The 16,092-nt window shown below is 35.4% G+C and overlaps 1 protein-coding gene and 1 long non-coding RNA gene across 2 annotated transcripts; both read left to right on the forward strand.

The window, feature by feature from the left end:
• Positions 1 to 1,833: 1,833 nt before the first annotated feature.
• On the forward strand, positions 1,834 to 2,842 carry LOC128206709 (uncharacterized). The gene is made up of 3 exons (XR_008256557.1): positions 1,834 to 1,888; positions 2,279 to 2,376; positions 2,708 to 2,842. It is a non-coding gene; the product is annotated as an uncharacterized LOC128206709 (long non-coding RNA).
• Positions 2,843 to 6,522: 3,680 nt separating this feature from the next.
• LOC128206652 (uncharacterized) lies at positions 6,523 to 13,710 on the forward strand. Its single transcript, XM_052909251.1, has 8 exons — positions 6,523 to 6,600; positions 7,054 to 7,136; positions 8,011 to 8,100; positions 8,953 to 9,070; positions 10,309 to 10,377; positions 10,708 to 10,848; positions 11,054 to 11,390; positions 11,829 to 13,710. The coding sequence occupies exons 2-8, from the start codon at positions 7,060 to 7,062 to the stop codon at positions 11,891 to 11,893; spliced, it is 897 nt and encodes a 298-aa protein (XP_052765211.1). The 5' UTR covers positions 6,523 to 6,600; positions 7,054 to 7,059; the 3' UTR covers positions 11,894 to 13,710.
• The last annotated feature ends 2,382 nt before the right edge of the window (positions 13,711 to 16,092 follow it).

Consider the following 16,092-nt stretch of genomic DNA (forward strand, 5'->3'; position numbering starts at 1 on the left):
CTGGGGTACTAGGTACGAAAACGTTTTGAAATACTAAATATCAATCGTATGTTAAGATAATTATGCTCACTTCCCACTTAGGACACTCAGGTTCGATTCTTAGTCTGAAAGCATAACTTAAGATTGGTAAATTATCAAAGGTGGAAAAATGATCACTGATGAGTGCTGCAGTGCACAGCAGGGACCTTTGTGTATCTCTCATATGTAAATGTAGAGGAATTGTTGCCATCTTTGGCTGATTCTTTACTATGACGTGATGAGAAAATCCACTTGTTTCATTATGGACCAATCAAGTCAAATTCAAATTGAAATGATGTTCTTATTTCATTGACCAGTAGATGACCCATATTCATATTAGGGATCATTGTGTGCCTTCCCTAAATTTGCCACCAACTTCCACCAAATGCCACCCAAATCCATGGCAAATGGGTGGCACTTGGTGGAAAATGGGTGGCACTTGGTGGAATATCAAGAATTCCACCAACTGCCATGAAATTTCCACCCAACTGGAGGTGGCAGTTGGTGTAAAATTGAACTCAGTTTTTTTTTCATGTGGCACTTGGTGAAAAAGTTGGACTTAGTTAATTTTTCATATGGCAGTTGGTGAAAAAATGAACTTAGTTAATTTTTTGGGTGGCATTTGGTGAAAAAAGACTTAGAAAATCTCAAGAGTTCTGTAAAATGGAACCATTACTTATCATGATGGAATAATAATAGAATTTACGACAGTTGCTGTTCATGCTGCTGTTTTAGCATCATTACATATGCTACTATTTAAAACTAACTGGTAATGTTGCTCAGGTTATACTGATGATGATTACGATGTTGGTGGTTCTATTGATGATGATTATGATGTTGGTGGTTCTATTGATGATGATTATGATGTTGGTGGTTCTATTGATAATGATTATGATGGTGGTGGTGGTGGTGGTGGTGGTGGTAATTATGATGATTGTGGTGGTGGTGATTATGATCATTGTGGTGGTGGTGGTGGTGGTTGATTTTGACAATTGTGTTGTTGTTGGTAGTTCATTGTGGTGTTGGTGAATATGATTGTGGTGGTATTGGTGATTATGATGATTGTGGTGGTGGTGATAGTGATCATGATGATTGTGGTGGTGGTGACAACAACAACAACATGTTGTTATTGATGATGATGATGATGATGATGATGATGATGATTGATGATGATGATGATGATGATGATGATGGTGGTGGTGGTGGTGGTGGTGGTGGTGGTGGTGGTGCTGGTGATGATGATGATGATGATGATGATGATGATGATGACAACAACAACAACAACAACAATGTGATGGTGATTATCATGATCATGATAATGATGAGTTAAACTAAGTTTTCTGTGTACATGTGCTCTGTTGCTATTTTCCCAAAGGTACAGGGATGCATTAATGTTTGATTTAAACTCGGAATGACCTCTCTGCTGGAAAATCTCCTCAAAATATTTGAATCTTCTGACAGTTACTAGCATTAATTTTGTGGAACTTTGAATAGTGAGAAAAAAATTTGTGCAGTTTTGTTTAATAAAATGGATTGATTATAAGGTAACTTTTTTTTTTTTATCATATTTACATCCAAAAAAGATCATGACTTATCATTTTATTTTATTTTTACACATATTAGGCTCTTTGTCTTTGTTTAAAGTTTGACTAAGAGATAAGCTTTATGCATGTACTGTCAAGTATGTTTCACTTTATTCCAAAATAATTGACAAATACTCAGTCAAGCAATGTACTAAGTTTAAAAATTATCATTCAATTTGTAAAATGAAGTTGAAGATGTATAAAGAAATGTTATACACATTTGTTCCAGACACCCCCCCCCCCATAAGGATGACAATGTACTTGGACAAGATTCTAAGACCTTTTTGGTAAATATTTGAATATTACAATAACTTAAATGAAGACTGACCTCATAGTTTTATCATATTTTATTAGCTTATACTTATTTAAAAGTGCTAAGTGCTATGAAGGGTGAGATAAACAATATTAAATGCCAGTCAAGAAAAGATGTAGAAGATGTATATGATCTAAAGGGTGTGTGTGTTTTTAAGAAAAATCATTATTGGTATTGACAAAGCCTTGGTGTAATTCATGTTGTTGGCTGCATGATTTTGAAAAAATAAAGATATTAAAGTGAATCTTGGTGTACACATGTTTCCAAAGACATTCGTAGAACAAATTGTAGAACAAATAACATTCTTCTGTGAGGCAAACCCTGTTATATTGAACAGATTTATTAAAATGATAGCTTTTTTCAGAAAGAAATATGAATAGGGGACTTCTATAGCAGAAGAAGTATAGCCAAACTTGCAGAAAACAACAACCGAATGACTGCATCACTAAAGAAAAGAAACAGGTTATTGACATTTCAATATTCAAAATACCAAAACCGGTAGTTAAATTAACTTTTTACCTGTATTGTCATTGCTAATACAACAGACAAGTGCTCTTGTAAAACATATTTGCAATGATTCAATGTATGAGGCTGAATTCTATAATTAGTTATGGTATATCATTTTGTTGTTATACTTGGTATTAATCTGGCTAGGCCCAAAGCTGAAGAAACTTATTTAAGAGTATGTTTTTAATGTTGTCATTTTATTTATGCATCTATTTTTGAAATATATTTTGAATAATGATAGCTAAAATGAAACCTCCAAAATAAATAATACTAAAACTGTTTTCAGGATTTCTCCAAATGTAGAAATGCAGACAGCTCTTCACCATCAACTGTGATCCTTTGTAATTTTGTGTACATATGAAACTAAATGACTGCAAAGAAATGTTTTTTGTTGTTCTTAGGTTGTTGTATGCATACTTCATAAATCCCATGATTTTATTTCCACCAAGTGCCACATAATTTCCACCAACTGCCACATTGGCATGGCATTTGGTGAAAAAAGATCAAAGAAACTGAACGTGGCATTTGATGGAAAATTGTTCCAATACTCCACCAACTGCCACCTTGGGGTGGCATTTGGTGAAAAATTTGCCACCAACTGCCACGTGGCATTTGGTGGAAAACGTTCCAATACTCCACCAACTGCCACGTTGGGGTGGCATTTGGTGAAAAAATTTGCCACGTGGCATTTGGTGGAAAACGTTCCAATACTCCACCAAGTGCCACGTTGGGGTGGCATTTGGTGAAAAAAATTGCCACGTGGCATTTGGTGGAAAATGTTCCAATACTCCACCAAGTGCCACGTTGGGGTGGCATTTGGTGGAAAATGGTGAAAAATTAGATCAAAGTCCCATTTTATTCTGTTTTTCATCGTTTTACACCAAGTGCCACCCGTTCCAATACTCCACCAACTGCCACCCATTTTCCACATCCAATTCGTGGCAAATTTAGGGAAGGGAAAGGGTCCAGGTCAGTGACCCTGATAGCAAAAGGCTGTTTGATAACTTGACAATGCCTGTACCCACGGCCCTCAAACTTTGCATTTAGATTGGGGGAAACCAGTATTTGATAGTGTTGTGCCGATGATCAATTATAATTGATCAGAAAGGCCTATGTCGGAGAGAGTCACTAGTGAAATTTGAACAATCAACTATCGAAACAAGAGGCATAACCGCTACCAATCAAAATATGTCATGAAAATATGTTTTGAGTCTGGTTTTTGGTAGTTAAAGTTGAAATGCTACAGTATAACTGTTAAGTTATCTGGTCATTTTCTAATCTAGTCAGTTACTATGTACAGTACCTTTATCATAACAAGTTGTCCTTGTAATTGAAACCTTAATGGATTGGTTCTAAACTTCTCATATTTGTGGTTTAAAAGTGAATTTTAGCTCACCTTAGCCGTAGGCTTAGGGTGAGCTTTTAGGATTGATGATTGTCCGTCGTCTGTCGTCCATACACACTTAGTTTGTTAATACTCTTGGGGTCACATTGTGCCTGAATTGTCAAGAAACTTGGTCAGGACGTTTGTCCCAGTAATTACTCGAATGAGTACGAAAATGGGTCATCTGGGGTCAAAAACTAGGTCACAGCGCCCCAATATGGAAAAACCTTGTTATATAACACTCTAAAAGTAACATTTTCAGCCCAAATGTTGTGTAAAGTTGTCAGAAAGTTGTTTATTGATTTCTAGCTCAAGTTTGAATACGGTTAACTGGAGTCAAAAACTAGGTCACAGAGCCCAGATGTGGAAAAACCTTGTTAACACTCTAGAAGTACCATTTTCTTGGAAATTTGTCAGAAAGGTTGTTTCGATGTTTTCTAGCTCAAGTTTGAATATGGGTTATCTGGTGTCAAAAACTAGGTCACAGAGCCCAAATATGGAAATACTTTGTTAACACTCTTAAGGTAACATTTTCAGCCCAAATATCCTGGAAATTTGTCAGAATGGTTGTTAAGATGATTTCTAGCTCAAGTTCGAATATGGGTCATCTGGGGTCAAAAACTAGGTCACAGAGCCTAAATATTGAAATACCTTGTTAACACTCTCTAAGTAACATTTTCAGCCCAAATATCCTGGAAATTTGTCAGAAAGTTTGTTTGATGATTTCTAGCACAAGTTCGAATATGGGTTATATGGGATCAAAAACAAGGCCACAGAGCCCAAATATAATAATACCCTGTTAACACTTTCGATGTAACATTTTCAGCCCAAATATCCTGTAAATTTGTCAGAAATGTTGTTTCAATGATTTCTAGCTCAAATTCATATATGGGTCATCTGGGGTCAAAAACTAGGTCACAGAGCCCAAATAAGGAAAAACCAAGTCAACACTCTCAAGGTACCATTTTCAGCCAAAATATCCTGGAAATTTGTCAGAAAGGTTGTTTTGATAATTTCTAGCTCAAGTTTGAATATGGGTCATCTTGAGTCAAAAACTAGGTCACAGAGCCTAAATAAGGAAAAACCTTATTAATTCTCTTGAGGTATCATTTTCAGCCCAAATATGGAAAAACATTGTTAACACTCTCAAGACAACATTTTCAGCCCAAATATCCTGTCAATTTGTCAGAAAAGTTGTTTCCATGATTTCTAATCAAGTTTGAATATGGTTAATCTGGGGTCAAAAACTAAGTCACGGAGCCCAAATATAGAAATACCTTGTTAAACACTATAGAGGTTACATTTTCATACATCAGAGAAGCCAAATCCCTGTTATTGCCCTTTAATTTTAACAAGTCTATAGCACAAAGTTTTACTGAGGTGAGCGATATAGGGCCATCTTGGCCCTCTTGTTTAAACATGAAATTTATATAGATCTTTCTTTGTGTCTATTTTACACAAGTGACATGTATACAGTATGAAATAAAATTATATAAGTTAAACCACAGAGCTAGTGGTCACATGTTATGTAATAGTAACTTGTAAACACTAAAGGATAGTTGTGTTCTGGATAAATAATGTAATCTAGCAAAGAAATGTACACACAATATTGTTAGGGAACATTGGTGCTTAAAACTGGTGCATGTACTGTATCTTTATGCCTTAAATATGACAGGGCTTTTTCTGCCCATTTTGGGAAAAAGACCCTAGACATTTTGGGAAATTGTGTTGTGAAAATGCCAAAATTTGTAAATTTTACAGTTAAAAAACAACAACGTCTAGTCTCCTGCGATTAGGAAATGATTTAATATTAGTTTATTTTTAGTTTATTTACCCTTTAAAAGACCCCAAAAATATCAATCCTTGGGGTGTAATATCTATTGCAATAAATCATGACAGTTAGTAAATAGTTTATACTGATCTCTGAATGTGATGAAAATTATTGATTTCCAAGTTCAATTATCAAACAAACTTTACATCACATAATTTATAAGGATGTTGAAAATGAACCAGTACAGGTAAAAAGACTTCCTAAAAAAAAAAAAAAAAATTATTTGGATTTTTTTCTGAAGATTGGGAAAAATATAATATTTTGCTTTGGGAATGGGTCATGATCAAATCGATAAATAATTGATCATATATATAGGTTTCATAAACTGATTATCGATAGTATTTTTCTGTCTGATTCCAAACACTAATATATGACCCCTATGGATTTTGAGGTCATAGAGTCAAAGGCCAAGATCACAATTGTATATATATATATGAATACAGGTGAACAAAGTTAAATGTAACTCCTATTTACTTGTTCTGTGCTCTTTCAAGGATACAAATTTATCTGCAAATATCAGTCATCATTTGAACATCATTAAAAACTCTACCTACTATCCCCACACTTTTGAATGGTCATGATCCTTAATAAGACTGCCTCAAAGGCAATAAATGTCTGACAAATTAGCTGTCATTCCAGTGAATGCATATATATTTCATTCAGTTGTGCATTTTTTCCTGATGACATTGCTCAAGATTGAATTATTGCGCATTTAAGGCCATACTACCCTGAAGTTTGAGAAACTACACTTATAATACATGTAATCTTTTATTACAAATCAGTGTGTATGCTTAATTTCAAGGGTAAAAAACACAACATTTGGTCATACATTTATATTATTGCTTGCCACTGTAGCTTATTATATTTACTTGAAACTTCAGTAATTTTTCAGAGGAATATTCGTTTGTGTATTTTCAGGGTAACCAAGATCAGAGTTACAAGGGAGACCGTTGAGGTTGGCATTGTAAGTTGAATTTGGTAGTATGATATGGTATAGCTTAAGAATTTAATGATATGGAATTAATTAATGAACGAAGTGTTTAATTATGCTTTTATTATATCAATTTGGCATTGACAAAAGTACTACCAGTCTGCATGCCAACAAAATTGAGTGATATAGTAAATTAAAATAGTTCTAATAGTTCTTTTCTCGGCATTAAATGTTTCTCTACATGACTTGGCGCATGTTGGTGTTTTTTGTTAAAAGCTGAGCTAAGAGTGGCTAAATTGAATTGTTGTGGTTATGCATGTTAGGAATAAAATGGACATTTAAGCAGACCACAAAAACAGCAGCTTTACATTGTAACAGAATTGGTTGTATATTGCAGTCTCAGAACAAATGACTTTACTTTGTAAGATCCGGTGGAACTGATTTTTTTAGTTAACTTTTTCATATTCATGTTTGTCCTTTTTTCAGCCCGAGATGAGGTTCACATTGGAGGAAGAACTGAACCCCACTTGCCTGTTTACATTTATTTGCCGGGAGAGAGACTTTATACAGTACGTAATTCTTTTAGTGATTCTTCAACAATTATCTTCTTTTTCTATATGTTGCAGTGAACATACTTTTTGGTGGGTATGTTAAAAGGAAAAAAGTAGTGAAGCCCAAAATATTGCACCCACTTTCAATTATGCCAACATGTGATGTCTCTGAAGAAAACTACAGAACACACAGATCTGTTTTGCTCATAAAATCTAAGAAAGCAGACAGAAATAGTGTACTTGTGCTTGGCATCAAATGGTTAAAACAAGATTCAGTATGTAATCTAAAAAAATTTATCAAACCAATTATGCAATTCACTAGTGCAAGGCTTGTGGGCTCGTGCTAATTTTACCACAGGTATAGTGGATGTGTTAGAGATTGATACCATTTGAGTGTTCAGTAAAAAGGGAGACTTTTATTGGTCAAAAGAGATCATTCTCTTGAGATGCATGAATGATATAACAAGTCCTTCTAACACAGTCTGCTAACTGTGAAAAATATATCATTTTGTTGTTGTTGATCACACGCAATAGTGACTTGACTCAATGTACGATAAATAATTTAGTTTTGTGGATTATCATGTTGACAAAAAGTGTTAACTGACAAACCTTGTAAATAATGATTTAAACTGGACCAACATACCTTGTACCAGATTTTGGCAATTTGTCATCCAAAACATGATAAGATCTGAAGATAATTTATAAGAACAACATACTAGTACTGTCCATGTAGTTATAATAAAAAGTAACATGTATCTTTCCAAACTGTGTTATGCCATAATACATCTGTACATTTAACAAATCCAACATTCTGCTGTAGAAAGACGTATTATATAAAGTACCTGTAAATAGGTCTCTCTCAAAAGATATTTACTGTTCTCTTTTATTGCAGATTGTGCAACAACTACAGGTTGAATGTTGTAGATTCAGAAGACCTTTTTGAGCAGATCTTGGATAGTTTACAGGATGTGAAGCAGTCAGGGTGAGAAATTAGCTGCATTGTAAAATACCTGTCTATTTATTCTTGCTAGTGAAGACACTTTTAGATGATAGGTGCAACTTCAAACTTGGTTTAGTCAGTGGTTGATAACCATTGGACTCAAATTGAATATTGAGCACAAACTGATATATGAGGTTTTGAAATAAGGTGATAATTGGCTGATTTAAATGATGTGGAGTTGGAGTGATTATGCATGTAAAATTAACCTTGGCCTGAACTTAAAGTCAAATCCATTCAAGCCATCAAAATGAAACTTAATACACATGTTGCAGAGGTAATATGTTTGTAAAAGTAATAGAATTATGCTCCTGCTTTTACTCCCTGATTAACAAAGTGTATATTGGAATCACTCAGTGGACGATCTGTCGATTTTTAACAAAACAATAACCTCTGAGGGGTGGTCTTATTCTAAAGAATCAGTTGACATTCCTGTGTGGAGGTGGAATTTAGGGCCATGTTTCACTCCTGTGATAGCTCTATTTTCCCATAAGTTACAAGACAACCAGCTTTTGCATTTTACATGCAAATGAGTTTATTACTGAAATATTTGCAACATTTTAACCCTTTACTTGCACAAATTGTGAGTACATGATATTAACCTTGATGTAAGACCTGCTATTCTTCATAAAATGAAATTTTTCTGGCACAAATATATAAAATCAAACAAATTGCCTGAAATTAATGTTTACCGTAATGAGATTTATACATGGTGAAGATATTTCGGACCTTAAAATTCAGTAGTTTTTTGAAATATGGGTCAGAAAAGTTGAGGTTAAATGCCTCCTTATTTGTATTGTGTTAGAATATTATTTAACTGTTTTAAATGTAATTCAGGCTTAGGGTTCGTCCCCTATTATTTGAAACAATGAAGACGGTGGCCCACCTGAAACTACCAAACCTAGAGATAAGATGGAGACCGGCATGTAAGACCAGAGTGGCACAACACAACAAGGTACATGTCGAGTCTAACTGGGCTTTTTTGTCAATGATAACTCATAAGTACATGCCAACTACTGAGAATGATTGATTTCAACTTTTATCTTTTTATAACAATTTTTAGCTCTACTGGCCAAAGGCCAGAAGAGCGTATGCGATGGTTATGTGTACGTTGTATGTGCCTCAGTGCGTCTGTAATCAATTTCTTGTTTTTGGATTGTATCTCAATGAAACTTTTGCAGTATTTAGATATTTATTAGAGCTTGGTTCAGCTATATCCGCCCATGCTTGCCTAGATTAAGGGCCTTGAAAATGCTCATTTTGGTCAACTTATTTTTAGCCATGCAGGTCTGCATGAGAGAATTCTACTTTTAGCCAAGTTTACATGTACATGTAAATTAAAGTCTAGGATTAAGGGAGACAATTTGCTTTTTGGTACTGCAGTTGATTTTGTGAATTACTCTGCCTTGTTCTTGTTGAAAGCCCAAAGACCATCTTTTTTAGCTCTAAGTGTCTGTAGTTTGCACATTCATCTTAACAAAATTGGTTGTAAAGTTATGCACCTGGGGTCATTACTGGCCACGCCCAGGGTTCTCAGGTTTGGTCAACTTAAATTGGTAAAGTTTTGAAAATCTGTTTGTGTTTGTACATCCATCTCAGCACAATTGCTTGTGAATGTTTGTTTAAATTGATCAATGTTGTCCTAGGATGCCCTTGACTTTGACCTTTTGACCAACCTTTTTTTTAAATTTAAAACTACAGAAATATTTACCTGAGTAGTTTTGAAAGCATATTTTTTTATAGATGACTTTTACTTGGCACATATTAAAATAGTTCATGCAACTAATCTGATTACAATACTTTCTGGGCTCAGATGTTGAACGTGCAACATTTTCAGGTAACCCAAACACAAAATGTGAACTATATATCTGTTGCCTTTTACCCATACATACATGCTCTGGATTAAAAATGACTACAAGAGCCATGCCAGTAGAGCAAAGGCCCTTTTGGGCCTCTTGTTAAGATATAATAATGTTGATAAGGTCATATCATTCTGGCCGAGTTATTTTTCCAAGGTCAGCTGTCGTGATATCATCTCACATAATAACATTGTATAGTGTTGATTTCGTGCCACCAGTTTTAAATTCATTTTCATTCTTGTTTCAATTTTCGGTAAGCTTATAAAATTTTCAGTCATTTTTTTGACACAAGTTTTATCATTTTATAAAATCCTGCTGTTGTTTGTACCATCAGATGCGGCAGGAGGAGAAAGAAGCGGACAGAAAGAGACTGGAGCGCAAATGCAGAAATCAGAGAGTGGAAGTGAGTAAATTGTGCATCATGTTTAAACAGATTCATCTTTAGCTCGACTAGAATAACAAATATAATGAGAGCTATTATACTTGCATTCCTTTCCACGAAGTGTTAAGCGTCGGCCACACACCCAGGTTAAGGTTAGACATGGAAGCCCCTGAGACCATTATCTCAACTGAGTGCCTCAGAAGACTCTAAAAACTTTATCTTGTTCTTTGTACTTTGGCCAAAGGATAGGCCAGCACTTCTCGTTTAGTCAAACATTACTGATTGTTAAAGTAATAACATAAAATTATTATAATTGTAATGGGGTTGTAAAACTATATATATTTTTTTCAGATTGAAACGATGGAAGCTATGAGAGTGGAGATGGATCGCATGAGAGCTGAGATTGCAGAATTGAGGGAGGAAGTCAGGTCTCTTAAAGAAGGGGCCAATACTTGTACGGCCCCTTCAACTGAAATGGCAGAACAGAGCAGGGTAAGATAATTTTACAACTTTTAATAATATTTATAAATTACTGTATAGATAATCTGTTTGGTCGTTTCAGGTTACATAGAATAGAAAAAATGTCTGTCCAAAAGATTTAATAATCACCTTTCAGACATCATTTGAAGAATATAACTGCCTAAGTTAAAACCTATTTTGTTAACAGCCACATTATTCTTACCTTTTCTTATTTCAGATCCCAAGGCCAAAGGGACCTGCATCTGCCAGTGCGCACAGGAGCCTTTTTGCAGCTGTGCGCAGGAGACCTGGCTTCGCTGCGGGCAGTGCTTCTACAACGTCAACTGCGTGCAGGACATCAACAACAATTGCATCAACAACTGCACGCAGTACTTCTGCCCGCAGCACGGCAGCAACTGTGGGCAGCTCTACACGGAAGACAACATCTGCCCGCAGCTCTGCTGCCACTGCCCCCAGCATGTCATCAGCTGGTGGGCAGACTTCTGCCCCCAGCACATCATCAGCTGGTGGGCAGACGGTCGAGGGTGGGGCAGCTCGAGGTCGTGGAAAAGTCTGTAAGTACATACCTTATGATAAGAAACGAATAGAGGTGTTGTGTATGGTCAGAGTGTCTGATATTAAAACTGTTTAATTCTTCAAAGGAATGTTTTTGCTGGTACATTTAATGCGCGGATCAATATTCCCAAAACAACAACAGTAACAATGGAAATTGATGACAGCACTTTTCATTCCCTGGTTTATTCAAAATGTTGCATCATATTAAATTCAACTTAAAATCTTATCCAGCCCCTTGATATAATCCGTTATTATGTGGGGTCCCTGCCTGACAACCTTATAATTCTATGTGAAATGAAACAAAACATGAACGCTGGAAATAAGATGGAGGAGCTTTGGCATCCACTTGCAGTAGTAATTGTTTTTTATTACAAATTTTTATCTCTCTATTACATGTGTTCAACTTTTTCTTAATTTTTGTTATTATATATTTTCAGCAACAAAACGTAAGCGTGTTGATGACGATGGGGGGCAGGCAAAGAAAAAACCGGCTTGGAAATGAGAATAAAAATGCCTGCCCCTCCCCCACCCCTCGACCGGACTCCCTCTTCTGCATCTCAGCCAAACAACATCTCTCTCTGATCCAAAGTATTTAACGACTATGATCCAAATCGCACCACATCGCTCCGCACCTCTTCTTCACCTTGTACAAAATCCCTGCTCAGCATCGCTACATACATGGCTGCAGTTTACCTATAATACGAAGGCTGCAGTGCTCTACAATGGCTAGAGCTGTGTTTGTGTCATGCCGGTCTCCATGGGCCACCGTCAACAACGTCCTGATTGTGAATGTTGTCTGAAAAAAACACTTGAAAGGACATTCCCACGAACAAGAACTGACGATTTGTTTTAAGTTGTTTGTGTTCATTTTTTATTGGTTAAATACAGGTTTGCCTTTTGAAAGATGCCATTTTTTCAACAGTGTTCTTTAAAAAAAAAAGAGAATGTTCATAGCCTCTTTCATGTTTTAAAGGTATGATGTTCATATTACTAGACTTATTTCACACCTGTTAAAATCAGATAAATTTCTGAAAAGTCCTCAAACTAGTTGGTGTAGTTATCCAAGCTTTTTGACTTGACTGCATATATCTACAAATGCATTATTTTACTTTGTTTAATTGCCTAAAGCAGATCTTGACTGAAGCTCCAAAGTATTAGCTGTATATGATTTTGAACAGTTTCATTACATGACCTTGGCTTCACTCATTTTTTTTATGTTGTCTGAGCATTGGACAACTATGATCTATTTGAATCTTTTATTGATATTTATCAATTTGTACATTGCTGTCTGTTCAATTCTGACCTTAGTCCCTGTCCTGCGATCCATCTTGATATTGAAAACAGGGGCCCCTGTACTCCACTTAATCCCCCTCCTAGCCTATGCCTGGCAATTTTCAATCCCACCATTATCCCGTCCAACAAATGCCTTTCCCCAAATCCTTTCCTGACCCCTGACCTGTCCACTGTCAAACCAACCTTCTACTCTACACTTTCTTAAGGGCCGGCCCAAGTCATACCATCTTCTCTAACAGACAAAGATGTACAAATAGATTGAATGTGTATATGAAATTATATAAGCATTCACAAAGTCTTGTTATTAATTTTACTACAAAAAGTAAGCTTTACCATATAACAAATTAAAGAAACTACAAATTAAGGCAGCATGGTCAGAACTGTTCCTTTTTAGTTCATGATAACCTGAACTGTATGCTTCCATTGACTGGCATAGTTTCAGTATTTTGTATTATGTACTTTAAATAAACTTGCCAATTAAAGCAGAGGATAACCTCTACTGAAACATTCGGAGCAGAACATTCATAACATTAACTGAAATACCACAGGATTATCAAAAAAAGATAAATGTATGAAACCTGTTATTGTTTACAAAGGTATATAGTAGAAAGGCAAGCCTATTAACCATTTACGAGAGCATTATACACAATATAAGATGTTCGTTGGGAATGAACGTTTCAATACGATACTGTATTATCACTGATTGCATTCAGTGAACTTGTTTTGGGGGAATGTTGCAATCGTTCGTTTGATTTGTTATTTTCTGCTTTTGTGCATTTTATTTATTTTTTCGGTATGCTGACGACCTGCAGTTAGTGGTGTTAAAGGTGATGACGATGAGGATGATGATGATGATTGGAGGATGTATATAGTGATTTTTAATATTTTGTTACGTTCTAGTAACTTTTATAAAAAAATAAAACCAAATAAAAAATATTTTTGTGCAACCTATTATGTATGTTTATTTGTTTCATTTATTTTGAAGCATTTATTTGTTTTATATTGTACAAAAAGGTGTAATTAATTGGTAAAACAAACAAAAAACATATTCAAAATAACTTCAAAAGCAGTTTTTATATATATATATTATTTTATTCGGAACTTTTTTTTGTTTTTGCATTGAATTATAATTATGGTCATTATTTTAGACCTGTTTGTGTTTTACCAAATACTTATACCTTTTTGTGTTTTACTTACATAAAAAATACAAAAAAAAATAATTAAACTTAAAAAATCCAAAAAAATAATCTTGTTTGAATTATGTACATATTTGAATTCAGCCGGACTGTTTCAAAGAAACAAGTCTAGCTATTCTCATAGCCTTGGTGTTGTCATTATTGTGTCAAAGCATATCAAATGTTCAAGCTATCAAAATGAAACTTGGTACACATGTGGCGAGCTATAATACACACATGAATAGCAAAGCCATAATTCTGGTTATTGGTTGTGAATTATGCCTTTTTTTACACTGAACAAAAGGCGAGTGTTGGCGTTCACTTTGGTGCGCTCTCTTTTTTTGTTGGTGATTATCAACGTATTTTGTTTTTGAATGATTCGCAACATTTCCCTCAGTTATTGTTATTTTCTGTAATAGTGTTCGAAATGTTTGTGCTGATGCTTCTGAAAGCGTATAAATGTAGTTTGTAAACTATTTTAAAACCATGTTCATGCTGTAGGGTATTTACATTATTGAGTGTTTATGTTCTACTGTTGCTATTACTGTTGTGACTGTATGCATTATTTTGTGTACTGCATTACAATGCTGATTTAGAATTTTGAACACTTATTAATAGTTCTCATTAATTTAGTTGTTGCTGTTATCGCAACTGTTGATGATAAACCATTGATTTAGTTGTTGCTGTTATCGCAACTGTTGATGATAAACCATTGATTTAGTTGTTGCTGTTATTGCAACTGTTGATAAACCATTTATTTATTTGTTGCTGTTACTGCAACTGTTGATAATAAACCATTTATTTAGTTGTTGCTGTTACTGCAACTGTTGATAATAAACTTTAACCTGTGTTTGTCCTATTTGGTAAAGAGTTCTTCTTTCCTTATTGTAGAAGTAATATAATTTATTTGTCAAAGTTATTCAAGGAAAGTTCTATACTTATGCTGAAACTAAAAAGTTTGGAAACCTGCTCATTATTAATTTTGACCCAAATTAAAATGCTTTCTCATTCTCGAGCTAAATAATCTAGTATTAGATCTCTTTTGTAGTGATGTTTTAGGTTGGAACAAATGTTACTTACCATTGCTTGTTGTATTATACTTATGCAATATGCTTCAATCCTTGTGATATATTTTCCATGACATTATGTTCATATGTACAGCATTTGACTTCAGAAAGCAGCTGATTGAATATGATTGACCTGTGTGGTATGACAATTGAGTGAATATATGAAAATCTTGATGATAAAAGTGTTGAATATGATTGACTTATGTGGTAGACATTGAGTGAATATATGAAATTCTTGATGATAAAAGTGTTGAATATGATTGACTTATGTGTAATGACAATTGAGTGCATTCATGAAATTCTTAATGATCACCGACGTGCGCGTGACGTAGGGTATGGTGAGACGTAAATTTCAATACCAGAACCAAGCTCCTATCTCTTGGTTCCGAAGATACCTTCGAGATTAGCTCCCCTTAGTAGCTATATGGGAGCGCGTTTTGTGTACGAAATGTCGCGAATTTGCGGTACTTTGACGCTGTTGAAACCAGTCAAAAACTATCATCCCGCACACCCAAGGGGTGCATCTTGAAGGGTTGTAGCGTCCCTACATGGAAAAATTGGTCCCAGCCTGATCACGGTAGGGATGCTGAGATATCTTCGAGATTGCCAACCATTTTACGCATTTTGTGCTGCATTTTAGTGTATAATAACGTTATAGGCGAATGGAAACGGTCCACGTAATAACGACAGCGACGCACCGACGTGCGCGTGACGTAGGGTATGGTGAGACGTAATTTCAATACCAGAACCAAGCTCCTATCACTCTTGGTTCCGAAGATTACCTTCGAGATTAGCTCCCCCTTAGTAGCTATATGGGAGCGCGTTTTGTGTACGAAATGTCGCGAATTGCGCGTACTTTGACGCTGTTGAAACCAGTCAAAAACTATCATCCCGCACACCCCAAGGGTGCATCTTGAAGGGTTTAGCGTCCCCTACATGGAAAAATTGGTCCCAGCCTGATCACGTGTAGGGATGCTGAGATATCTTCGAGATTGCCAACCCCATTTTACGGCATTTTGTGCTGCATTTTAGTGTATAAAATAACGTTATAGGCGAATGGAAACGGTCACGTAATAACGACAGCGGATGCACCGACGTGCGCGTGACGTAGGGTTATGGTGAGACGTAAATTTCAATACCAGAACCAAGCTCCTATCACTCTTGGT

This window comes from Mya arenaria, chromosome 2, assembly GCF_026914265.1.
Source record: "Mya arenaria isolate MELC-2E11 chromosome 2, ASM2691426v1".
NCBI lineage: Eukaryota > Metazoa > Mollusca > Bivalvia > Myida > Myidae > Mya > Mya arenaria.

Coding starts and splice junctions, on each gene's coding strand:
- LOC128206652 (XM_052909251.1), top strand. CDS start 7,060: ATGAGGTTCACATTGGAGGAAGAACTGAACCCCACTTGCCTGTTTACA. Junction 7,137..8,010: donor CGGGAGAGAGACTTTATACA/GTACGTAATTCT, acceptor CTTTTATTGCAG/ATTGTGCAACAACTACAGGT. Junction 10,378..10,707: donor GCAGAAATCAGAGAGTGGAA/GTGAGTAAATTG, acceptor TATTTTTTTCAG/ATTGAAACGATGGAAGCTAT.